Here is a 27,374-nt window from a genome sequence, read left to right as displayed (position 1 = left end):
CTGTTTGTTTCTAAATATGGAGCGATGTTGTTTTGGCTGCCTGCTGAGAAATGAATGGGATGTGTTGGTTGATAACAGCTGTATAAAACATGGACGTCGTCTCCGTGACGTCACCCAGAGGTTTCATTCAAATAAAAAATAATGACCTAATATAAGGTTCTTCTTCACCTCAATTCAGTGACATTTCTTTTGTTATTATTCGTTGAGTATATATCACTCTTTAACAGGCTGCAGCATGACAGCAGCCCAAAAACTGAAGCCAAAACATCTGGATCGCCGGCTGCTGGCTGGCTGTTAGTTTAGGAAGAGCTTGATTTGATATGTTTTCTATGAGCAGAGCATTTTAAACGTCAGTATCGCCGTCGATCTTGTTCATTTAGTTGTGAGAAGCAAAAATCTCGAGTTAGGCATCTCGTTCCCTCGAGTCGGGTATCTCGTTCCCTCGAGTCGGGTATCTCGTTCCCTCGAGTCGGGTATCTCGTTCCCTCGAGTTAGGTGTCTCGTTCCCTCGAGTTAGGGATCTCGTTCCCTCGAGTTAGGTATCAACAATAACAATAACAATTAATTAATGGCTACACTTATTTTTGATATTATTTTTGCTACATTTAATGACAAATGTATTTATCGAATCATTTATTTATTTATTGATTGATTGATTTTTGGGGACAAATCAAATAATAATAAATATTAAGTTGGGTGTTTTTATCTCTGATTTGATCTCTGATAGTTATCACTGAAGGAAAGAGAAGAAGCATCAATATAACGGCTGATTAGACTGATAGACGTCAGATATTAGCGCTCCGGACGGATTCAAAAGGTGATATGTAAGTCAGCCCAGCTCCCCCTGGAGAAGTGAGTCCTGTGATAACGGGGTTTAACAGAGATACTTACACACTGGCATGAGGTTTCTTCTTGGAGAAGTCGCAGGCGAGGCCGAGGTCGGAGATACGAACATGACCGTGTTCATCCAGCAGGATATTAGCTGGCTGAAGGGAGAGAGAGAGAGAGAGAGGGTAGTACTGATGTAGAATACGAGAGATAAGATCATAAGCATAGGAAACAATGTTGGAGACCTCACTAATTCACAACTTAAGTCCCAATTTCCGCTGACCAGGAGAAGATTCAGCAGTGAAAGAAAACCTCCTGTCCTGGTTATCCTCTCGCTGTTTGGCAAAAACCCGTTGACTCACTCCCTCTCTCTCTCTCTCTCTCTCTCTCTCTCTCTTCCCCCTCCGACTCTCAGAGCATTATCTGCATTGTTCCGCACTGTTTATTGAAGCCCTAAAACTGTTCCCTGACTTCCAGCAAAAATATGTCTGTTATTATGGCAACCGGTCCAAACAGGGGAATCAGAGGAAACACAGAGGACAGCTGAAAACATGGCTGACGGGACTCTGTGGAGGTGTGATGGCGGCTCGGTGAGTCGCGGAGCGCACAACTAAAACGTCCAGGGTTTCGATCTGTGTCACACGCCCTGTTTACTAGAATGATCTAATAAATAATCTGAATATTAACCCTTTATAACCGGTTCACCTCCAGCGGGAGATCGTACATCATCATCCTGTTTGGTTCATTCTTTCTGCAGCAGAAAGCTACGGCTTCTGTTTTTAGCTTCATCACGTTGCACGATCCTGATGACATCATTACGTTACGTTTTGTGCAGAACGTAACAACAGGTGCAGTTTGCGTTGGTTCAGGGGGCCGTAGCCAAAAATGCATGTAGGGATATCTTTATTTTTCATATAAACACAGAAGTAATTTATTGTAATAATGAATAATATCGACCTTATTGTGTCTTCATATTGACAGATTAAGAAGCCAACGAGATAAGAAGATAGATTTGTGGTCTTCCGGGGGACATTTCACCGCCTAAAAAGGGCCCTGGTCCGGGGTTGGACTTTCTTAAAAGTACTTTAATGTTCTGTGTGTTTGTTTGACCAATCAGCGACGGTCATCGCTGCAAACTCCACCCCGGAAGTCCCTGTACTTTCAGAAAGTACGACCCCCTGATCAGGGCTTTTTTGGGGGTAAAATGTCCCAAGAACTTAATTTAGACACCGTGGTCCCTGCAGTCGAAATACAATGAGCTCCTCAAAAGGTTCCTAGTTTCGGGGTGGAAGTTCCTGTAAAAACAAAGCTCAAGTACAGGAACTTTCAGGGTGGAGTTTGCAGGGATGACCGTCGTTGATTGGTCAAAACACACACACACAACGCCGCTGCTTCAACTCGTGGGTGCTGAGGTGGACCAAATAACACTAGGTGCAGCAGACGCCTCCGTTCGTCTGCGAAGTTGGTGCAGTAATATTAAGTTCAAATGTAAAGTAGTAATTAGTCCGAGCAGCGCTAACAAAACATAAACCAGCCGGTAGTGCGCCATCTTTGTTATTATCTGGTGCACGCTCATTACACAAAGCACCGATAGGCATGAAATGCGGAGAGGACGTCTCTGTTTTACACACCCACACAGACACAAAGGAACCAGAGCTTTTACAAATCTGCACCGTAGAAGGCAAAGAATCCGTTTTTGTGACACAAAGCTCAGTTTGCGTTTGGACGAAGAATATCTGTATACCTGTAGACGTACCTGTAGACGTACCTGTAGACGTACCTGTACCTGTCTACTTTATTAATCTTCTGCATTTAACCCGTCCAAACACTCTGTACACAAACACACCAAAAGGGGGAGAGAGGCCTGAGGGCTCAATAGCAGGAGCTTCTTAAGCATCTGATCCTGACTTCTGGTTGCCAGCTGTTATTCTGCCAGAGATGTTTTGTGCCATCTGGCCAGAGATTCAAACCGGCAACCTTCGGGCTACCTACCGCCCAAGCTGCACCCCCAGCCCAACCTAATACAGCTGGCTAGAACCGGCCCAGCAGGACGGTGTGTTAGTGGGACTGAGCCAGAATAAACTCCAGTGTGCGTCTACCTTGAGGTCTCTGTAGACGACGAAGCGGTTGTGCATGTGCTCCAGACCCAGGATGATCTCAGCGGCGTAGAAACGCATCTCTTTCTCGCTGAACACGCCGTGCTGAGACAGGTGGTAGTGCAGGTCGCCACCTGAACACACACACACACACACACACAGAGAGAGACATACACAACACAGAGTAGGTCAGTATGACCTCATGATACCTGAATCAATACCCATCAATACGCTGTGGTAATCCTCTCAGAGGGGAGAGAAGGAGAATCGATGGGAGGCCTTCTGTGACCCTCCACCCCGACTGTCTCCGTCTTCACGTGCATCGACGAGCTGTATTTATAGCCTCATACTGTATCATGATGACTGTGTTGGCTTTAAAAAGGTGACTCAGGGCTTTGATCGGGAGTTTAACCTCTCATGAAGCTCAGAAAAACGGCCGCTCGCCGGTAAAAACCCTTAAGAGGAAGTAGGAGACGATGGCTGAGTAATCCAATCTGTGTGTCTCAGCCTGGAGTTTAATCTGGGGCAAGGACGGGGTCAAAGGTCATCCTACCGTTCATGAGGTCCAGGATGAAGCAGAGCTTGTCGGGGGTGTGGAAGGCGTACGTCATGCACACGATGAACGGGCAGTCCTGCAGAGACGGAGAGTCAGAGTCAGAGAGATTAAACCAGATCACAAACTGACTTGTTCTGTTTTCATCAGATCATTTACTGAGGTCAAAGTATCAATACAACAACGTACAAGTACAAGTCCTGCATTCACAATTTTACTCAAGTAAAGTACTCATTGTGCAGTAAAATGTACTTAAAGTATCAGTAGTAAAAGTACTCATTGTGATAAGGTTAACATGTTTTTTTTAATGTAAAATCTTATTCTGTAAGGTAACTAAAAAGTACAAGTCACTCTGAAATGTAGTGAAGTAGAAGTAAATAAAGAATGATGAAATGGATATACTATATATATATAAATAACTGTAGGTATGACTCATTAATCTGTGCGTACATGGAGAGATGTGTGTAATATTATTGATGTAGTTTGAAGGAGTGTGAATGATGCGGTCGTGTTGACCTAACCGGTCGTCCAGTCTGACGTGAGTGGTGTAATGTAAGATAAACAGCTCGTATATTACCTGTCAGTGAATGTTGATTAATTCACTGTGTGATGCAACCTTCTTTAATGAATCTCCTCTGAGTTCTAACACACTGAGTGTTTCCTGAACGTAGTGAAGCAGCTGCAGGTGTGAATGTGTACGACTCACCCCTGTGCTGACTAACGACAGCATGATTCTCTCGTTGAGCGCTAGAGTCTCCCCCTGCTTCATCTTGATCCTCTTCTTGTCCAGACACTTCATGGCGTACCTGACATTCAGACAACAAAACGCCACAGGTTACACACCATTGGCAAAGGTCACAGCGCGGCGACCTGACCGTGTCCCTTTACAGACGTTTATTCTGCGTCCTTACATCTTCCCCGTGTCGGCCTTCCTGCAGCCGTACACCTCGCCGAAGCCGCCCCTGCCGATGATCCGATGCACGCTGAAGTCGTTCATGGTCAGCTGAGGATGGACAGAAGGAGAGGACGGACTTAAACAGACAAGAACCCCAAAACAACCTGTTCAAACAAAGTCAGGTGTGAAAGCTGTCTGGTACGGTCCGATTAGACGGGTTTATCGGCTATCGGTGATTGGATCAGTACATCGCTGGTTGCTGTTTTTTTCTGCGAATTTTGTCATTTTATTTTGCAAATTGAATAGTCTGCTTCCGAAGATATGGAGGACTGAACCAGCCAAATAAACAAATAAATAAACAAATAAATAAATGTAGCATTAAATGTAGCAAAAATAATATTAAAAATAAATGTAGCCATTAATTAATTGATAAAATGTAAAATTGATATTTCTGTTTTAATTTGCTTCTTAATTTATTTATCTTCGCAATAATTCCCTTATTTATTTACTCTTTTGTTTAGTTTTCCCTTTATATTTATTTATGTTTACTTTTAATCATTTTTTTATTTATTTGCATTTATTTGTATATTTTTATTCATTTTTTAATTAATTAATTATTTATTTATTTTATAATGTAAGTATTTATGTAGCTATGCATATTTATTTATTTCTGTATTCTCTTTATACATTTCTGATTAATAAATAACTAAAAAATAAATGCAAAAATAAATAAATACATTTAAAAATTCATAAAGATAAATACATAAATAAATAAAAGGGAAAATTAAACAGAAGAGTAAATATATAAGGGAATTAATAAGATAAATAAAGACAAATAAAACAGAAATATAATTCCCTTATTTATTTACTCTTCTGTTTAATTTTCCCTTATATTTATTTATGTGTTTATTTTTTATTGATTTATAAACTAATTAATTAATTAATTAGCATTTATTTTCTAATATTTATTTTAAGATGTATGTATTTATTTATTTATTTATTAATGCATGATTTTCCCTTTGCATTTCACCCCTTATTTATTTCCCCAAACTTATTTATTCCTGTATTCTCTTTACTGTGTATATTTCTGATTAATAAATAAATAAATAAATAAAGAAATGCAAAAATAAATACATTTAAAAATAAATACATAAATAAATAAAAGGGAAAATTAAACAGAATAATAAAGAAATAAGGGAAATAATACAAAGATAAATGAATAAAACACTGTTCTGATTTTGACCCTGATGATGCAGGTTGAGTCCAATGAATGAGCTACCTGTCAGCCCGTATGATGTAATGTTTACACCTCTTGGTTCATTTGTAGTAAGTCAGTGTGAACATGAAATGGACTGGAACTAAAAGGCAACAGTGCATCTTTTATTTCTGTGTTTTGGTCTGGACCAGATGTTTTCATACGGAGGCGAGAGAGCTGAGGCAAAGATAGATGTCATAACGCAGTCAAATCTAAAAACACGCAGACATGAAACACACATTTTAGGTTCAGTTTGAATTACACTTTCCGAGGGTTTCATAATTTCCGACGTCCACCACAAATAAACTCCCAGAAATCCACTTAGAAATCAGAGGAAAAAGACGCTCCTTATATTACAGAACTGGCTTGAGAATAGTCACGTTTTTAACTTTTCTTCAGTATCACAGTGATAGTTGTCTGTACATCCATGAGTACACTGCAAACAGGAGCTGCTACTAGTTAATTCGGCATACCTTTAATGGTGCTAATTTGCAAATATGGGTTTAAAAGTCTAAGCTAAGTGTTGAGTGAGAGTGGTGTGAAAAAACAACGGCTTGTATATCCGCCGTCCTCGCTCTTCCTGTTGCCCTTTCCTGAATGATGGATACAGATTACCGCCGCCTGCTGGTGTGGAGAGTTATTTCGCAGAACGTACGTGCTAACTGGCCGTCGGCTTCAGTGTTTGAGGTGTGTTCAAATGCAACTTGTCGGCCAAAACAAAGGAGAAGTGAGGCGACGCAACAGTCGGCCTTCGTCACCGCTAGTTCTCTGATGTCGGCTTGGTCTCACGATGCATCGACACTGTTCTTCTATTCCTGGACACTCTCCTCTATCCATGCATATACAGATCATCTGAACCTCTGGACCAAATGAACCAAACTACAGGTTGAGAAAGTGACGTTTAAAGCGTGTACTCACATGGATGTTGAGCTCCACGTTCTTCCACTGGCAAAAACGAGTAAACTTGTCACTGAGGGAAGAAAAAAAAACAAAACACAGAATATAATGTGAATTTACTGTATTAGGTGAAGACATGATGAAACTATTCCATCCTTCACCTCTCTCACCAGCCTCACCTCTCAATGAACTTCTGGAAGATCTTTCCTCTCAAGCTGTCGCAGATCTCCACTATGTATGGCTGCAGGGGGACAGACAGGTTTCTCTCAGTTACTGTGAGTGTGAATACATCCTCATGCAGTGTTGAAGTTAATTCACTTCACAGAAACGTCACAGAAGACGCCTCTTTGTTTCCACCTTACTACATTTGAGCGACACTGAGGGGCTCATAGAAACACACAGGAAACACTGACATGTAGTCAGCGAGGAGCTCCAGAAGAAGAGCCATGTTGTCTTCAGACGGAAGAAATAGTTGATTAGATTTACTGAGCTGAAAGAAAACAACCCTTGTTTTTAAAGTTGATTTTCCTGGGTGGCCTTTATGGCAATTTATACTCCTCTCTATAAATGTATAATTACCAACGGCACGAATCGGGAGAATCTGAAAACAATGTTGACTCCCCGAGCTCGCACCCAAAGTTCAGCTGTGACGAATCCCCGCGTGGCGAATAGAAACGGGGCAGCCAGCCAGGCACGGAGGGCAAGAATGGAGGAATATTATTGTGTCTGACTGAATTCTCTGAACTGTAAAACACAAGTTCACGCTTGAATCGACACCTCGGGAGGAAAAGCACCGTCTCGGAAACACGTTTCCAACCAAGCAGGCATATCGGGTGTGTTTTAACAGGTAGGCTATATAGTGTAGAGCAGGGGTCTCCGACAAGTAGCTCGCTACCCGCTGACCGTATGGATATACATTTAGCAACACAAAGTCTTTTTGTGAACCTGTTTGAATTTCTATCCAATCAAATTCACAGACATCCCGTCTCCTTCCGACACAAAATGATGTCAATTAAACGAGTTACGCTGCGTTCAAGTTCGGTTAACATCAGGCCGGTGGTTCACAAACTATTTTCCTAAAACCTCGAACAAAATCTTCAGTTTGAATAAATGAATTCAGTGTATTAAATGAGCTATTTGTTTTATTAAATCAACTTTCTTTAATGAATAGAACTCGTCAGTTTCGTCAACATAAATAAAGTGATGATGACAGATTTGCCAACCTAATGCAGTTACATAATATGATCTTTTACTTATTTACCATAATGATACGACTAAATTAATTTACTATAAAAAAGCCAAAATACATTTTTTTTTATTGTGATTAAAAAAAAATTGTTTATAGTGATAATACAGTTATGTGACATAAATTTATATTTCTGTTTTAATTTGTTTCTTCATTTATTTATATTTGAATTAATTATTTTATTTATTTACTCTTCTGTTTAATTTTCCCTTTTATTTATTTATTTATTTATTTATTTTTATGATTTTTTAAAATGAATTGATTAATTTTTTTTGCATTTATTTATTTATTAGAAATGTATAAAGAAAATAATACAGAAATATATAAGTTTGGGGTAATAAATACGGGGTGAAATGCAAAGGGATAATTGAGCAAAATAAATACATTAATTTTAAAATAAGTATAGAATAAAAAATGCAAAACATTAACAAAAATAAAAACATAAATAAATAAAAGGGAAAATTAAACAGAACAGTAAATAAATAAGGGAATTAATACAAAGTATAAATAAAGCAAATGTGAGCATGGCTCACTATTTTTATACTGTAAAATACATTTGTAGAATCTTTTGTAATATACAAAATCTGAACATGTTTATGAACCTATTGTATTACATTTTTATATATAGATAAATAAAAAAAACAACTTTGAACCTCCATTTTTCAGTTTTTCCGTCTGGAGAAGTCATGTGACCACAGTGCAATGTGACATCACATTTTGAAAAGTGACATCACATCACATTCTGAAACGTGACATCACATCCTGAAACGTGACATCACATCACATTCTGAAACATGACATCACATTCTGAAACGTGACATCACATCAGAATGTGGCTTAGTGACATCACATTAAACAGAATGTGGCTTAGTGACATCATAAAGTCACTAGAATGTTGTGTGTGCACCAGTAGAAGCTCCCGCAGTCTAACAACTCAGTTATAGTCGAACCTTCACCAGAGAAGCATCTCTCAGTGATAACAGAGCGTGTGATCAGAGCGACAGTTAGTCAATCTACTACATACCTGCTATAGCTACTTCAATACAGCGTTACTACTGTATTGTCCTCGTATAATACTACTGTATTATACTCCGTACAGCGTTACTACTGTATTATACTCCGTTACCACAACTAACACCTCCGTTGTGCTACGATGGAGAAGATCGTCCGTTCAAGAAACGAGGTGAGATCTTCTCAGCCAGACACCTTTAAACACACTTTGTTCAGCGTTACACTGATCTAGGCCTTTAAACACACTTTGTTCAGCGTTACACTGATCTAGGCCTTTAAACACACTTTGTTCAGCGTTACACTGATCTAGGACTTTAAACACACTTTGTTCAGCGTTACACTGATCTAGGCCTTTAAACACACTTTGTTCAGCGTTACACTGATCTAGGCCTTTAAACACACTTTGTTCAGCGTTACACTGATCTAGGCCTTTAAACACACTTTGTTCAGCGTTACACTGATCTAGGCCTTTAAACACACTTTGTTCAGCGTTACACTGATCTAGGCCAGCCCACATCTTCATCTGTTGTTTAATCTTTTGACAAATGCATGAGCAGTATAAGATACGTATGTGGACTAAAACAGGGCTGTTTTTTACAGTTAAATTAACAAAAACCAGAACTGAAAACATATTCTAAGCTTCACCAAAAGATTTTAGATCAACCTGATCTCCAAAAAACTGATCTGAAACTGAAGTTATTGACAGTATAAATGGTGTTCTGTGTGTATAGTATAAAGGAAACAGTAGAAAGATGTGATTCTGTGGTGTGAGGCTGGACTTGGCTAGACTCTTGTGACCAACTGAATCAGTGTGTTTCAGAAAAAGTAGCTTCACAGTGCTCTTTAGAAGCAGATGGAGTTGGCTTCAGTACTTTCAGCTGTCTCTTTGTGTGATCCAACGTTAGGACGGGACTGTTTTCTCAACCTTTACATTTGTGTCTTTCAGTCACTTAACCAAGAGCTGGTTGAAGCCGCTACCCAGCAGGCTCCCAGCAAGGAGATGCAGTATCTCAGGAGAGCCCTGATGGACGTCCAGAAACAGAACTTTGAGCACGCCGCTGAAACCGCTGCCCTGAGGGAGCAGATGGCCGCCAAGGAGTCCAGCTGGGAAGAGGAGAAGATGAGGATCCTGAAGGCTCTCAAGTCAGAGAGACTCATCAGGAAAGAAGCCCAGAAGGGCCTCAAAGGACAGGATGAGCACAACCCTGACCTCCAGGTTCAACTCCTCCAGACTCCCAGCAATCAGCTGAAGGACTCTCACCAGCACAACACTGAGCTGGCCGCCGAAATCGCTGCCCTGAAGCAGCAGATGGCCGCCAAGGAGTCCTGCTGGAAGCTGGAGAAGAACAAGAACCTGACACAGGTTCAGAACTACCTGCAGAACAAGGAGAAGGAGAATCAGAAGGTGATCAACTCTCTCAGGCAAAGTCTTCTTGAAAAGCAGAACGAAACGATGATGGTCAAACAGACTCCCAGCAACCAGCTGAAGGACTCCCACCAGGTCACCGAACTGGCCGCCGAAAACGCTGCCCTGAGGGAGCAGATGGCCGGCAATGAGTCCAGCTGGGAAGATGAGAAGATGAGGATCCTGAGGGCTCTCAGGTCAGAGAGACTCATCAGGAAAGAAGCCCAGAAGGACCTCAAAGAACAGGACAATCAAAACCCTGACCTCCAGGTTCAACTCCTCCAGACTCCAAGCAACCAGCTGAAGGACTCTCAACAGGTCACCGAGCTGGCCGCCGAAAACACTGCCCTGAGGGAGCAGATGGCCGCCAATGAGTCCAGCTGGGAAGACGAGAAGATGAGGATCCTGAAGGCTCTCAGGTCAGAGAGACTCATCAGGAAAGAAGCCCAGAAGGACCTCAAAGGACAGGACAAGCAGAACCCTGACCTCCAGGTTCAACTCCTCCAGACTCCCAGCAACCAGCTGAAGGACTCTCACCAGCACATCACCAAGCTGGCCGCCGAAATCGCTGCCCTGAAGCAGCAGATGGCCGCCAAGGAGTCCTGCTGGGAGCTGGAGAAGAACAAGATCCGGATGGCTCAGAGAGCCATCAAGATACAGGCTCAGAAACAGGAGGTGACCGACTCTCTCAGCCAAAGTCTGTTTGAAAAGCAGAATGAGATCATGATAGTCAAACAGACTACCAGCAACCAGCTGAAGGACTCCCACCAGCACAACACTGAGCTGGCCGCCGAAAACGCTGCCCTGAGGGAGCAGATGGCCGCCAAGGAGTCCTGCTGGGAGCTGGAGAAGAACAAGATCCTGATACAGGTTCAGAACAAGGAGCAGGAGAAACAGAAGGTGACCGACTCTCTCAGTCAAAGTCTGCTTGAAAAGCAGAATGAGATCCTGATGGTCAAACAGCTCTGGACTGAAAAGTGTATAAAGGCCTGTGAAGCTTGGAAGGAGGAGAACAGGGAGATCAGAGAGACCTGTGAGAGAGAGCTCCAATCTGCACTTGATCAAAAGAATCTGATGGTCAAATCTCTGCAGGACGAGTCGGACAGGAAGGTGAGCCAGGTCGTCCTGGAAAAGGATGATCTGATCACCCGAATGACGACAGCCAAGATGGCTCTGGAGGCCGAGTGGACAACGAAACTCGCCGCTCTGGAAGATCAGACTCTAAAGAACGAGGTCCGGCTGAAGGAGAAGGAGATGCAGCTCCTCCAGAGCGAGGTCCGGCTGAAGGAGAAGGAGATGCAGCTCCTCCAGAGCGAGGTCCAGCTGAAGGAGAAGGAGATGCAGCTCCTCCAGAGCGAGGTCCGGCTGAAGGAGAAGGAGATGCAGCTCCTCCAGAGCGAGGCCGAGTGGTCAACGAAGCTTGCCCCTCTGGAAGATCAGATCCGGCTCAAGACCGACACCACCACAGACCTCCAGGCACAACTCCTCTGCCTCCAGGAGCTCCACCAGAAACTTGACCTGGGAGCGCTGAAGATGACCGCAGAGGAGATGAATGCCAAGAAGAAGGAGTTAAAGAAGCTGATTGTGGAGAAGGAGAAGGAGGAGAAGAGACAGAAGAAAGAGAGGGAGGAAAGAGAGAAGAGAGAGAAGAAGGAGAGGGAGGAAAGAGAGAAGGAGGAGTTGAAAAGTGTGAAGAAGGAAAAGGAGGCTCTGGAGAAAAAAGAGAAGGAGGACTTGAAAAGGGAGAAGAAGGAGAGGAAGGAGAAAGAGAGGAGAGAGAAGTAGCATCCTTTCTCTCCACATTCTTCCCCCATCCCCCTTCTGACCATCCCGCCCCTTCACCCCCTACACCTACACCCACACCCCTACACCCTACAACCCCTACACCCTACACCTACACCCTACCTGCTCTATGTGAAGTGATTTCACCCCCTTCACCCCCTACACCTACACCCTACAACCCCTACACCCCCTACTCCCTACACCCTACACCCCCTACACCCTACATGCTCTATATGAAGTGATTTCACCCCCTACACCCTACAACCCCTACACCCCCTACACCCTACCTGCTCTATATGAAGTGATTTCAACCTCCTCCCCACGGTGACGTGGTCGCCTCCTACCATCACCCCTCCATACTCTCTCCCTCCTCCCCACAGCGACATGGTGGCTGAGTGATTCGGCCCTTGTCTGCTGGGTTGAATCCGGGTGATCCGGTTTCCTCCCATAAATCATAGTATATAGTATATCATTAAAAAAAATATTAAAAAGTCATAGTATATAGTATGTCATTAAAAAAAATATTAAAAAAGTCATAGTATATAGTATGTCATTCAAAAAAATATTAAAAAGTCATAGTATATAGTATGTCATTAAAAAAAAATATTAAAAAGTCATAGTATATAGTATGTCATTAAAAAAAATATTAAAAAGTCATAGTATATAGTATGTCATTAAAAAAAATATTTAAAAAATCATAGTGTATAGTATGTCATTAAAAAAAATATTAAAAAGTCATAGTATATAGTATGTCATTAAAAAAAATATTAAAAAGTCATAGTATATAGTATGTCATTAAAAAAAATATTAAAAAGTCATAGTATATAGTATATCATTAAAAAAAATATTAAAAAGTCATAGTATATAGTATGTCATTAAAAAAAATATTAAAAAAGTCATAGTATATAGTATGTCATTCAAAAAAATATTAAAAAGTCATAGTATATAGTATGTCATTAAAAAAAAATATTAAAAAGTCATAGTATATAGTATGTCATTAAAAAAAATATTAAAAAGTCATAGTATATAGTATGTCATTAAAAAAAATATTTAAAAAATCATAGTGTATAGTATGTCATTAAAAAAAATATTAAAAAGTCATAGTATATAGTATGTCATTAAAAAAAATATTAAAAAGTCATAGTATATAGTATGTCATTAAAAAAAATATTAAAAAGTCATAGTATATAGTATATCATTAAAAAAAATATTAAAAAGTCATAGTATATAGTATGTCATTAAAAAAAATATTAAAAAAGTCAGTGTATAGTATGTCATTCAAAAAAATATTAAAAAGTCATAGTATATAGTATGTCATTAAAAAAATATATTAAAAAGTCATAATATATAGTATGTCATTAAAAAAATATTAAAAAGTCATAGTATATAGTATGTCATTAAAAAAAATATTTAAAAAATCATAGTGTATAGTATGTCATTAAAAAAATATATTAAAAAGTCATAGTATATAGTATGTCATTAAAAAAAATATTAAAAAGTCATAGTATATAGTATATCATTAAAAAAAATATTAAAAAGTCATAGTATATAGTATGTCATTAAAAAAAATATTAAAAAGTCATAGTATATAGTATGTCATTCAAAAAAAATATTAAAAAGTCATAGTATATAGTATGTCATTAAAAAAAATATTAAAAAGTCATAGTATATAGTATGTCATTAAAAAAATATTAAAAAGTCATAGTATATAGTATATCATTAAAAAAAATATTAAAAAGTCATAGTATATAGTATGTCATTAAAAAAAATATTAAAAAAGTCATAGTATATAGTATGTCATTCAAAAAAATATTGAAAAGTCATAGTATATAGTATGTCATTAAAAAAATATATTAAAAAGTCATAGTATATAGTATGTCATTAAAAAAAATATTAAAAAGTCATAGTATATAGTATGTCATTAAAAAAAAATATTAAAAAGTCATAGTATATAGTATGTCATTAAAAAAAATATTAAAAAGTCATAGTATATAGTATGTCATTAAAAAAAATATTAAAAAGTCATAGTATATAGTATGTCATTAAAAAAAATATTTAAAAAATCATAGTGTATAGTATGTCATTAAAAAAAATATTAAAAAGTCATAGTATATAGTATGTCATTAAAAAAAATATTAAAAAGTCATAGTATATAGTATGTCATTAAAAAAAATATTAAAAAGTCATAGTATATAGTATATCATTAAAAAAAATATTAAAAAGTCATAGTATATAGTATGTCATTAAAAAAAATATTAAAAAAGTCATAGTATATAGTATGTCATTCAAAAAAATATTAAAAAGTCATAGTATATAGTATGTCATTAAAAAAAAATATTAAAAAGTCATAGTATATAGTATGTCATTAAAAAAAATATTAAAAAGTCATAGTATATAGTATGTCATTAAAAAAAATATTTAAAAAATCATAGTGTATAGTATGTCATTAAAAAAAATATTAAAAAGTCATAGTATATAGTATGTCATTAAAAAAAATATTAAAAAGTCATAGTATATAGTATGTCATTAAAAAAAATATTAAAAAGTCATAGTATATAGTATATCATTAAAAAAAATATTAAAAAGTCATAGTATATAGTATGTCATTAAAAAAAATATTAAAAAAGTCATAGTGTATAGTATGTCATTCAAAAAAATATTAAAAAGTCATAGTATATAGTATGTCATTAAAAAAATATATTAAAAAGTCATAATATATAGTATGTCATTAAAAAAATATTAAAAAGTCATAGTATATAGTATGTCATTAAAAAAAATATTTAAAAAATCATAGTGTATAGTATGTCATTAAAAAAATATATTAAAAAGTCATAGTATATAGTATGTCATTAAAAAAAATATTAAAAAGTCATAGTATATAGTATATCATTAAAAAAAATATTAAAAAGTCATAGTATATAGTATGTCATTAAAAAAAATATTAAAAAGTCATAGTATATAGTATGTCATTCAAAAAAAATATTAAAAAGTCATAGTATATAGTATGTCATTAAAAAAAATATTAAAAAGTCATAGTATATAGTATGTCATTAAAAAAATATTAAAAAGTCATAGTATATAGTATATCATTAAAAAAAATATTAAAAAGTCATAGTATATAGTATGTCATTAAAAAAAATATTAAAAAAGTCATAGTATATAGTATGTCATTCAAAAAAATATTGAAAAGTCATAGTATATAGTATGTCATTAAAAAAATATATTAAAAAGTCATAGTATATAGTATGTCATTAAAAAAAATATTAAAAAGTCATAGTATATAGTATGTCATTAAAAAAAAATATTAAAAAGTCATAGTATATAGTATGTCATTAAAAAAAATATTAAAAAGTCATAGTATATAGTATGTCATTAAAAAAAATATTAAAAAGTCATAGTATATAGTATGTCATTAAAAAAAATATTTAAAAAATCATAGTGTATAGTATGTCATTAAAAAAAATATTAAAAAGTCATAGTATATAGTATGTCATTAAAAAAAATATTAAAAAGTCATAGTATATAGTATGTCATTAAAAAAAATATTAAAAAGTCATAGTATATAGTATATCATTAAAAAAAATATTAAAAAGTCATAGTATATAGTATGTCATTAAAAAAAATATTAAAAAAGTCATAGTATATAGTATGTCATTCAAAAAAATATTAAAAAGTCATAGTATATAGTATGTCATTAAAAAAAAATATTAAAAAGTCATAGTATATAGTATGTCATTAAAAAAAATATTAAAAAGTCATAGTATATAGTATGTCATTAAAAAAAATATTTAAAAAATCATAGTGTATAGTATGTCATTAAAAAAAATATTAAAAAGTCATAGTATATAGTATGTCATTAAAAAAAATATTAAAAAGTCATAGTATATAGTATGTCATTAAAAAAAATATTAAAAAGTCATAGTATATAGTATATCATTAAAAAAAATATTAAAAAGTCATAGTATATAGTATGTCATTAAAAAAAATATTAAAAAAGTCATAGTGTATAGTATGTCATTCAAAAAAATATTAAAAAGTCATAGTATATAGTATGTCATTAAAAAAATATATTAAAAAGTCATAATATATAGTATGTCATTAAAAAAATATTAAAAAGTCATAGTATATAGTATGTCATTAAAAAAAATATTTAAAAAATCATAGTGTATAGTATGTCATTAAAAAAATATATTAAAAAGTCATAGTATATAGTATGTCATTAAAAAAAATATTAAAAAGTCATAGTATATAGTATATCATTAAAAAAAATATTAAAAAGTCATAGTATATAGTATGTCATTAAAAAAAATATTAAAAAGTCATAGTATATAGTATGTCATTCAAAAAAAATATTAAAAAGTCATAGTATATAGTATGTCATTAAAAAAAATATTAAAAAGTCATAGTATATAGTATGTCATTAAAAAAATATTAAAAAGTCATAGTATATAGTATATCATTAAAAAAAATATTAAAAAGTCATAGTATATAGTATGTCATTAAAAAAAATATTAAAAAAGTCATAGTATATAGTATGTCATTCAAAAAAATATTGAAAAGTCATAGTATATAGTATGTCATTAAAAAAATATATTAAAAAGTCATAGTATATAGTATGTCATTAAAAAAAATATTAAAAAGTCATAGTATATAGTATGTCATTAAAAAAAAATATTAAAAAGTCATAGTATATAGTATGTCATTAAAAAAAATATTAAAAAGTCATAGTATATAGTATGTCATTAAAAAAAATATTAAAAAGTCATAGTATATAGTATGTCATTAAAAAAATATTAAAGTCATAGTATATAGTATATCATTAAAAAAAATATTAAAAAGTCATAGTATATAGTATGTCATTAAAAAAAATATTAAAAAAGTCATAGTATATAGTATTTCATTAAAAAAAAATATTAAAAAGTCATAGTATATAATATGTCACTAAAAAATATAAAAAATCATAGTATATGGTATTTCATTAAAAATAAAAGGTGATAAAAAGTCTTAGACTTAAAAACGTAATTAAAAACAAAATCTACTACATCCATTTAGAAAAAGCAGCAAAGGTTAGTGTTAGTGTTAGTGTGTGTGTGTGTGTGTGTGTGTGTGTGTGTGTGTGTGTGTGTGTATAATTCACACCCTCACATGTGTTGAGGGTGTGAAGTACCAAAATAAGGGAAGTGTACAGTATTTCTAGTCAGTCATTGTCGACCAACACTGACCGGAGATCAAATCAGTTGTTGTGCTGAGAGTTCAGCTGTTTTCATTCCATTATTCTTTTACTGTTTCAGGTTATACAAATATTATTTTGAAAAATAATATCCGTATATTGCACAATAACATTAATATGTGATAAATGTGTAGGAAGCTTGTAGTTTTACCTGGAAGAGAGTCGGGGGAACCTGTTTCTTTGCTAGGTGGCTCTGCACGTGGTCCACGGCTTTCTTAGAAAATGGCTGAGACAAAGAAGAACAAATAAAAAGGAAGGGTCATTAAAAACAAAACAAAAAATGCAGCTTTACCAGTATTTTCACTTCTGTTTTCTGTGTGTGAGGATGTACAGTCCCCTAGTGCAACATGACCAGGACGCTACCACCAACAACAACACTAATATCTGTGTTTAATAACTTCCTCTCTTCAGACAGCAGCTCACTCATATGGACGACGGACGACGGTAGAGGAGCTGTGAGGATCTTCCCATCATCACTCTGGGTTCCAGTATGTGCTCGGATGTTTAACTTAACAATAAATCCACTTTCTTTGAGTTCATCATATGTACAGTGATTTTATTATATTATCAACTGATCCTGGTCTCAAGTCTGTGACTTCATCTGGACAACATTTAGGAATTATGTCAACTTGATAAAAAAAAACAACAACTGAGAAATCAACAAACACTACTGTTGAACAGTTAATAATCAGCTGTTCTATTGATGCTTTCTTCTTTCCTTCAGTAATAACTATTATATTATATTATTATTACTTATAACAGAGATAAAAACAGAATAATTCAGACACCAAATCATTTATTTACATCTAATATCTAACATCTAACATCTAACATCCAACATCCAACATCCAACATCCAACATCTAACATCCAACATCCAACATCCAACATCCAACATCCAACATCCAACATCCAACATCCAACATCTAACATCTAACATCTAACATCTAACATCTAACATCTAACTCAACTGTAGAGGGAAAACCATAGAAATATGAAATAGGAGTAGAAGGGTCGTTGAACTGTTCGACTATTACAAAAGAAAATGCTGATTGTTGTCATGGTGACAACAGAATGGGGCCATAAAGTGTGTGGTCGCAGCTCGCCGGTAGAGAACGGACGCAGCGCCAGGAGACAGCTGGCTGGCTAGTTAGCTAGGTAGCTTCTCCCCAGGCTCAACGCCACACTGCTTACAGAAAACTTGAGAAAAAAGTCGTCACTCATCTGGCGATAGCGTTGTGCTTTCCTACGCTGTGACAAGAGTGTGTGGACGTAGCATTAAGTTGTTCAGTTTGACTCATTTCCTCTGGCTCTCTATGCTTAATAACGTTACTGTGTACTGTGTGTGAATGCGGCCGTGACGGCGCCCTCACGTGTGAACAGGACAGCAGCTCCTTCATGATGTAGCCGTCGTAAATCTGCCGGCTGCGGCTCAACCTCTCCTCCTCCGAGTCCAGCTTCTCGTAGTCCTTAATCTGAAACACACAAGACACACGAGGTCATCGTCAACGCCGCAACAAAACAACGCTTCCTGGGAGAGCTAAAACCCAGAATGAGCGGGATTACAGGCCTAATCTCTCACCCATCCCACGATGCCCTCTAATCCCACACACACACACACACACACACACACACACACACACACACACACACACACACACACACACACACACACACACACACACACACGACTTACTTCTTCGTAGAACTTGAGCTGTGGCACGGCCTCGTCGATCTCATTCATACAGAAGTCCTTGAACAGCAGGAAGCCTGGAGGACACAACGGAGAGAGACTCAGTGAAGAGAAACAAGCCACACTAGTGATACAGACACTCACTGCTGGTTACAGTGAACTTGATGCCACTGATACAAGTCTGCTATGTTTGGTTTTAGAGGAGACGCTGATGGTCCAGACTGAAATATCTCAACCATATTGGATGGATAACCGTGACATCTGGTAGATATCTACAGCCTCCTGAGGATGAATCCTGCAGACTCTGGTGATCCTCTGACGTCATTATCATGACGATGAGTTGTAGGTCAGTGACGTGACAACGTGACAACGTCACCGGTAACACAGCGAGACGCCTCTCTCAAAATTTAACAATAAAAACATTACATTTAAACGCTAGACTTGAGTACAGGTTTGTTGGTAGCTCTCTTGAAAGTAGTCTTTGTTTCACTTTCAGTTCCCGTTGCAAAATATTCTATCCATCTACTGTAGGTAATACACTGACCTCATACAACCCCACTGAGAAACATCCAAACTATCCCTTTAAATGTGCTTTTACAGTTGAGTTTGAGCATGAGGAGAAAGGAAAACCCTCCCCTAGAGTTAATGGAATCACAGTGCTATACATGTAATGTAAAGGGGACATCAGCCCAGGGCACTTAAAGTCATACAAATAAATGAGGTTACCAGTAATAAACCGGTTCCCTCGTCTGAAGTCAACGGGTTTTGAAGTGTTCATTTTGTCAATAAAAGATTTGACGATAAGTATTCGTTGATGTCTTTTTTATTTCATGACCAAATAGTAACAACATCGTAAATTAAAAAAATAAGACGAGACAAAATAGTCGTCTCTGTTCGGGCAGACAAGGAATGTTACTCTAGATCTTTGTTCTCTGTCTGATAGCCGACCCTTTGTTACCAATTATTAACCATTAACAGAGATAACAAGATTAAAATGGGCTATTTAGAAAGGACCAATGTGTGTGACCCATTCAAACATAACCAATACAAACTAATGGTGTTGTTTTTAGTAATAGCGGACAGCCTGTCTGCTGGCTTTATATGGAATGGCAACATGTCCACATGCTGTGGGGTTATTCTGGTGCGCAGTCTGTTGACTGTGTATATCTACAGGATATATTGACTCAAATTAGACTCAAAATAAAACCGACTAAAACAAAACAAAAACACTAAAATGTGACTTTAAACTATAATCTCCAGTAAGAGACTATTGAGGGTGTTTTCACACCTGTAGATCGTTAGGGTTAGGGTACACCTGTAGTTGGTTAGGGTTAGGGTACACCTGTAGATCGTTTGCTCTGGTCTGAATCAGGGACTGAACTGTTACCATATTGCCTGGAGGTTGGTTTGTGTTCACACGGCAGCATTTACAAGCGGACCAAAATGTTGGTGCACAAAGAAACTGCTCTCTGATTGGTCAGAAGTTCCACGCTGGAAAACTCCCGGAAGTAAACAAAGAAGAGCAGACTTCCAGAACGCATCAATGGAGGGACGACTACACGGCTTGATCTTCGCCCTGGTCAACTTTTCTTTTTACCTCGTAGCAAGTTTTCACTCAAGGCAACGATACAGTTTGAGAATGAGGAGCGGCTGCGACTGGAAAACAATGTGTTGATGCACTGGAGTCGCCGATCAAGACGTACGGAGGACGGAGGAGGAGGCGTGCATTAACCCTCCTAAACTGTTACATGCTCATTGGCCGAACATATTTCCAAAGATCCATCAGGTATGCCCGAGGTCTTCCACACAGCCTGACGTTACACCTGTTTAGTACTGATGTGAGTAGCGAGGGCAAGCGTTGGCTCTTCTGTAGTAATGTTGTCTGGTGTCTGGTGTGCATGCACAGTGCAGCTCGCTACCGGAGCCGGTTTAATCCAAAAAGGTGCAATGCTTTCTCCATTTGGGCCGCAACGAGGTCACATCATGTTCTCACCACAAACGGAGCGTACCGAACCGTACCACAGTTTGTTTGGAAGCGAACCGAGACCACCCCTTCAAGGAGGTCTCGGTTCGCTTGTTTTGATGCTGCACCCGAGTGCGATTGCCCAAACGGACCGCACCGAGAGGGTGAACGCTCCAGGGTTCCATTCAACCCAACTAAAACCAGGCAGGTGTGGATACGCCCTGAGACTAAAACTACATTGAAAATCCTTGTCAAAATGAACAGGGGTCTTTAGTTAGATGTCTGAAATCAGGTGTGTGGTTTTAACACAAGCTGAAGAGACTTTAACGTTTAGTTCAACCACAGGAAATATGTCAGTTAATATCCCACTGCTGAGTTTTGAAGCCTTTATGTGTCTTACAAAAGACGGCTGCTAACAAAATGAGACGACTAAACGTCATCACGCCAAACACTAGTCCACCGTTAGCTTAGTGGTGGTGACGAGAAGTCATGTGACCGAACAAAACATGTGAGTATCATAAACGTGTGTTCGTCACAGAGCGGATTTTCTGTAATAATCTAAAACCCAACGGAACATCTCATTGGCTGTTAGTGGAGGGAAGCAGGGAGATGATCACTTCCTGGTTGGCCTACAAAAATGCGTCATCCCTGGAGCTCTGTATTCAGCAGCTGATGCTGTACCACACACACACACACACACACACACACACACACACACACACACACACACACACACACACACACACACACACACACACACACACACACACACACACACACACACACACACACACACACTAACAGCCCATAATTAGAGGAGAAGGCACCAGACATTACCGGCTGAAAATGACTCTGTGACACCAACAATAGATAAAAATCTCACGACGTGTCGTGTTGTCAAATCTGCTCTCACTGAGACACTATCTGGGGACGAAGAGGAGGAGGAGGAGGAGGAGGAGGGGTGGTGGTGGGGAATAAAAATGCATCCACGTTGCTTGCAGAGATGAGGCGCTCTGTTGCCATGGTAATTGCCTCCGTGGCTACAGGCTATGTGTGTACAATGGTGTGGAGACACAGAGATGAGATGTACAGTAGACGCCGCTGTTGCTGCTGCCGCTGCCGCTGCTCGCCGGGAGGCCGCTGAGTTACGGCGATCTCCCTGATGAGGACTATAAAACGTCTGCAACGTTGTGACGCGACGTCCCAGGTCACCGCGGTCAAAACTAAGACGTCAGGAGGACGGAGACGACGGGAGACGACAGGAGACAGGAGGACGGAGAGTAGTATTGAGCCAACAGGCTGTGTATATGAGACACAGTGTGTGCGTGTGTTGGCGCTCCTCTCTGTGGTTTTACCTGATTAGCATCCGGTATTAGCCAAAATAGACGGCTAACAAGATTCCTATAGAGAAAGAGGCTAAGAGAGATCACGAGTCTGGTCGGTCACTCTATCCTGTAGGACGCCGCGGCGTGCAGCACGGTGGATTGTCACACAACAAGCTGTTAGGTGAGGTTGTATGTGGCATCCTTTCTAATAAATGCATCAGAATAACATTTAATGGAGTGCATTTACATCCATCTTTAGAGAAGTATTGCACCGCTGGGAGGACAGCTTTTTCATAAAACTAGTCTGTCAAGAGGTATAAAACAAAAATAATAAAACAAATCTGTAGAATAGAACTGTTTCAGAACGAGAGAGCTGTACATTTCTGTGCAAAAATATTGATCAGATGAGCAAAAGTTCACAGTAAAGAGAATATGTGATGCTTCAGCCGGGTTTCCACCAAAAGGAACTACTTTTCAAGGAACTAAAAGGTTCCTTCAGCCCAGTGTTTTCTGTGTTTTCACCGCGATCTAAAGACCTGTGAAGATTAGGCTAATTAGTCTTCTGACGTATGAAAAAGCAACATGACGTGATAAACACACTCTGCAGCCTGCAGGTCAGTGTGTCGCCCGTTTCACCCAAGAAACACGATCAAAAATAAACGTTTTCTAACATTGCAGCTTGCCCTCGTGATCTCTCTCTCTTTTAAATGAGTCGAGAGCCGTCAAAAGGTTCCTAGTTCCCGGGGGAAAGTTCCTGTGGTGGAAACCGGGCTCAAGTACAGGAGCTTTCGGGGTGGAGTTTGCAGGGATGAACGTCGCTGATTGCTCAAACACAGCGCCGCTGTACCGCTTCATTCATAAACAAGAACCATTTTAGGACGAGAGGAAAACATTTCTCTTTGTTTGATAACATTAAAAGTACTTTTAATAAAGTACTACCCCCCACCAGGCCTTTTTGGGGGGGTAAATGTCCTTTGAAACTTTATTTAGACCCTGGTCCCTGCAGTCGAAACGCAATGAGTTCCTCAAAAGGTTCCTAGTTTGGGGGGAAAGTTCCTGCGGTGGAAACGGGGCTGCAGTGAACATCCTGAGGTTTTGGGGTGTTTTACTTTTTACTATTAACAATCGATTCATCAAGAACATAATCAGCAGTTTAATGGAGAAAGAAAATCGTTGTTAGTCGTGGTGAATATAGCGAATAGTGAATATAGCTATATAATATGTACTGTTGTACAGATTAATGTTCATTATCCTGAACTCATCAGGTCAAAAGGTAAACCTGGAGGAAGGGTTGACTTTGCATCAACAGCAAACTGAAGCAGATTAAAGAAAAAGAAAGCAGCTTCTTTTCTGAAGTATGATAAAGTAAAGTTATAAAAACAGGGAATTAGAAATGACACAGTCTGGTATCAGAGGCCTGATTCTCTCTGCAGATAAACTAAAAGACTTCTGCCTCTGGAATCAGGCAGAAAATGAGCGTCTTCGCCTCTAAGAAGTGTCTTTTGTGTGAGTTCTGTGTCCTCCCTGATTCAGCTTTGAGGCTGGCTCGCTGCAGGAGGAGCCATTTGTTTAGAGCCTCTGTGGCCTCCTATCATCCATCCTGCTCCTCTTCCCCTCTCTGCTTTATCTCTGCTGCAGACCTGATGCATCATTTCCCCCCCGCTCCGACGCCGACGCCGAGGCTCATACAAATAAACGCGTGCTCACATGCATCCACACATGCTGTGTGTACTGTATGTACACAGCCGAGTGCACGGGGCATCCTTGTTTGCAGAATGGGTGCTACCGAACACACACACACACACACACACACACACACACACACACACACACACACACACATACATACACACACACACACACACACACACACACACACACACACACACACACACACACACACACACACACACACACAAACACAAACACACACACACACACAGAGAGGGTTTCAACACAAGGACTAAACGTGTGAGGGAGGTATTAAGAGACGGAGGGACGGAGGGGAAAACGACAGTTCTTACATCACCAAGACTCAAGGATTAACCTTAATCGCTGAACACTTCAACACTGCCCAGCTAATTCAACAAATGGCCTCTTACAGAGAGGACACACACACTCACACACACACACTCATACACACACTCATACACACACACACCTCAGCTCAAATCAGACACGAGTTCCTCTGAGCTTCGTCTCGTTAGCGAGATCACCTGAAATGTCTAAAAATACCAGACTGCTGTGTTCCTGCGTCCTCCATCAGCTGCGCACACACACACACACACACACACACACACACACACACACACACACACACACACACACACACACACACATGGGCAACAGTTGGCCGCTCTGCTTGGAGCTGCAGGATCCAGAACCAGGTCTGGACTGGAACCAGAACCGGAGATTCATTACTAAATTTGGTTACTGATTTGTGAAAGTCAAGTCCAGATCTGCTGCACAACACAGACACAAAAGCCAAGTTCAACACTACCCGACTTCCTGTCTCGTAATCGGGAGCAAAGAGCGTACGTTGATAAGAAGTAGGGATGCGCCGATAACACTTTTTTTCAGACCGAGTACAAGTTCTTACATTTGGGTACTCTCCGATACCGAGTACCGATACGAGTACTTCTCTGTGCCAGAAACCCCTCGTTAACAGCCAGCTGGAGGGTGTGAGCGACACACGACAGGCTTGGGAGTCCCGCATACGAGTCGGTGCGCCGCCACCGGCTCTAGGGCGGCTTGGAAAGGCTCGGGGCGAAGGTGCTTCCCGGGGCCGTGGACAAAGTGCTCGCTGCGCCCTCTCTCCCCGCCGGGGAGGGACAGGGCCCCCTGCTCCCGGTGCGACTGTCGACCGCGTCGTGCCCCCAGGGCGGGGCTCGGCCCACGTAAAAGGCGCCAGGGGTCTGCGGCGATGTCTGCAACCCACCCGACCCGTCTTGAAACACGGACCAAGGAGTCTAACGCACGTGCGAGTCAGAGGGTGCAAGCAAAACCCCGTGGAGCAATGAAAGTGAGTCATAAATCAGAAATAAACACGAAAAGGAAATTACTTTTTTTCTCGTAAAGTTATGACTTCATTCTCGTAATATTACGACTTTTTTTTCTTGAAATAGTATGAGTTTATTCTCAAAATCACAGATTTGTTCCCCCGGAATGTGGCCCTAATACTCCGTCGTACCTTCATTTTATAGTTTACCTTTTATAGTTTCATACGATACCAGATTTAAAAGTGAGCCCGCTACAATCTACAAAAGATCGATTGTGTTAACGTGTTAAAGAAATGAGTTAAAACAAATCTTGTAAAAGGTAGTTTTTAGAAGTGAATGACAGCAACAGACTGGTGAACATGACAGTGATAACAGTATTAAAGTTCCCCTCTCATCGTCCTGCTGTGGAAGAGTGAGCAGATGGATTTGAGGAAAAGGAAAGGTTTCTTATTGAAGTGTCACGTGAGATTTGACTGTGTTGCATTATACATACACTGACCTTTACTGGTGCAAGAGAGCCAGCACCGAGCACACCACAATGTGTGTGTGTGTGTGTGTGGGCTGCTCAATGTGACAGATACAACATCAGGATTAGCAAACAATGTTAAGTATTCTCCTGATGGCGCTGCTCTGCAGTCTGCTGCTGATTACCAACAGTGAGTTCAGGCTAGAGACCGCTGCCATCAGCTGCTAAATAACGCTCTAATTACGGAGGTCAAACGATGTGTTTTTGACTTGTGATTTCATAAAGTGGGTTTCAGACACAACTCATAAACACATCCACTATATAAATACACAGAGACGTACAGGTAGCGCTGGTTTTCTGTTGCTTTGTTGATCCTTTAAACCCTCTGCTGTTTTTCTGGGTCTTTATTTGCTCCCTTTATTTACAGACTTGTAGCAGAGTCAATACATGTCTGAGCTAGTCATGTCATATGTTGTTATATAGAGCACTAGTTATATAGAGGCCGGGACCTGCCAAAATCAATAAATAAAGAACTCATAAATAATAAATAAGTCATTAAATGTAGCAAAAATAATATTCAAATTAATTAATTCATAAAATGTGACATAAATTTATATTTATATATATATTTAAATAATATACTTCTTTATTTATTCATCTTTGTATTAATTCCCTTATTTGTTTACTCTTGTTTACATTTCCCTTTCATTTATTTATATATTGATTTTTATTGTTTTTTAAATTTATGTATTTATTTTAGCATTTATTTTGATTTATTTATTTTTTGCATTATTTTATATTTAATTTTAAGTGTATGTATGTACATAAAGAAATGTGTAAAGAACAGAACACAGAAATAGTTTTGGAAAATAAATAAGAGATGAAATGCAAAGAGAAAATCGTGCAAAAACGAAATAAATAATAAATGCATAAATAAATAAGTACATTCAAAAATAAATTACTATAAATACAAAAATAAATAAATAAAAAATAAATGCAAAAATAATAATAAATAAATAAAAAAAATGAATAAAAATAAATACATAAATAAATAAAGGGAAAATTAAACAGACCAGTAAATAAATAAGGGAATTAATAAAAGTAATTTATGTCACATTTTATCAATCAATGAATTATTAATTAATATAAGGCTCACATGCTCATTCCTCTGGATATGAAACCACCCAACACTGAATATTTATCTCCCCTTAGGCCTTTTATCTGCTGATTAAAAAAAGCAGAAAAACTAGAACTTTGTATGATTATTATTATTATTATTAATTATAATAATAATAATAATAATCGGTAGCGTCTGAACATGAGCTGCAGAATATAACAAATCAAATATTTATCAGACCCGATTAAGCCCTGATCAATGTCGCAAATCCAAATTTTAAATTCCTACATGAGAACAAAATGACATATATTATTAATTATTAAGTGTAACAGGAAACAGAAGTTGTGAAGTTTGTGGTCGGTCTTGCCCAAGTAAAGTGTATGTGTGAGAAACACTGCTTATGTTTCTAATCGCTTTTATATTTAATTTATGTTTCACCAAACTAATATTTGTGTTGGGCTGTACTGAAACATTCTTGTCGTTGAGTAGGTAGCTGTTTAGCAGCTGAAAGGCTTTTGAAACAGTTATTTAAAAAATTAAAAAAATAAGTAAATAAACAAAAACATCTGTACTGGTATGGGCCAGATAGTTACTTTAAACATCAGTATCAGCGT

The 27,374-nt window shown here is 37.9% G+C and overlaps 1 protein-coding gene and 1 long non-coding RNA gene across 4 annotated transcripts in view; both read right to left on the bottom strand.

Annotated features, from left to right (window-relative positions):
* The window catches only part of grk3 (G protein-coupled receptor kinase 3), a 78,744-nt gene that overhangs the window by 17,652 nt on the left and 33,718 nt on the right, over positions 1 to 27,374 (bottom strand). For both annotated transcript variants that reach the window (XM_074618424.1, XM_074618425.1), the window contains exons 3-12: positions 18,894 to 18,967; positions 18,571 to 18,672; positions 17,350 to 17,424; positions 6,704 to 6,765; positions 6,546 to 6,597; positions 4,389 to 4,480; positions 4,184 to 4,283; positions 3,478 to 3,556; positions 2,928 to 3,058; positions 892 to 986 (exon numbers count right to left, since the gene is read on the bottom strand). In XM_074618424.1, the coding sequence (XP_074474525.1) occupies positions 892 to 986; positions 2,928 to 3,058; positions 3,478 to 3,556; positions 4,184 to 4,283; positions 4,389 to 4,480; positions 6,546 to 6,597; positions 6,704 to 6,765; positions 17,350 to 17,424; positions 18,571 to 18,672; positions 18,894 to 18,967 (862 nt within the window). The remainder of the gene's footprint in view (positions 1 to 891; positions 987 to 2,927; positions 3,059 to 3,477; positions 3,557 to 4,183; positions 4,284 to 4,388; positions 4,481 to 6,545; positions 6,598 to 6,703; positions 6,766 to 17,349; positions 17,425 to 18,570; positions 18,673 to 18,893; positions 18,968 to 27,374) is intronic.
* LOC141757720 (uncharacterized) lies at positions 11,633 to 12,534 on the bottom strand. 2 transcript variants are annotated; one of them, XR_012591713.1, is made up of 2 exons: positions 12,172 to 12,534; positions 11,633 to 12,037 (listed from the first exon to the last, which is right to left on the bottom strand). It is a non-coding gene; the product is annotated as an uncharacterized LOC141757720 (long non-coding RNA). The 2 variants fall into 2 exon arrangements; XR_012591714.1 differs by lacking the exon at positions 12,172 to 12,534 and adding an exon at positions 12,072 to 12,125.

Source organism: Sebastes fasciatus, chromosome 19 (genome assembly GCF_043250625.1).
Source record: "Sebastes fasciatus isolate fSebFas1 chromosome 19, fSebFas1.pri, whole genome shotgun sequence".
NCBI lineage: Eukaryota > Metazoa > Chordata > Actinopteri > Perciformes > Sebastidae > Sebastes > Sebastes fasciatus.
This window is presented reverse-complemented; position numbering and strand designations above follow the sequence as displayed.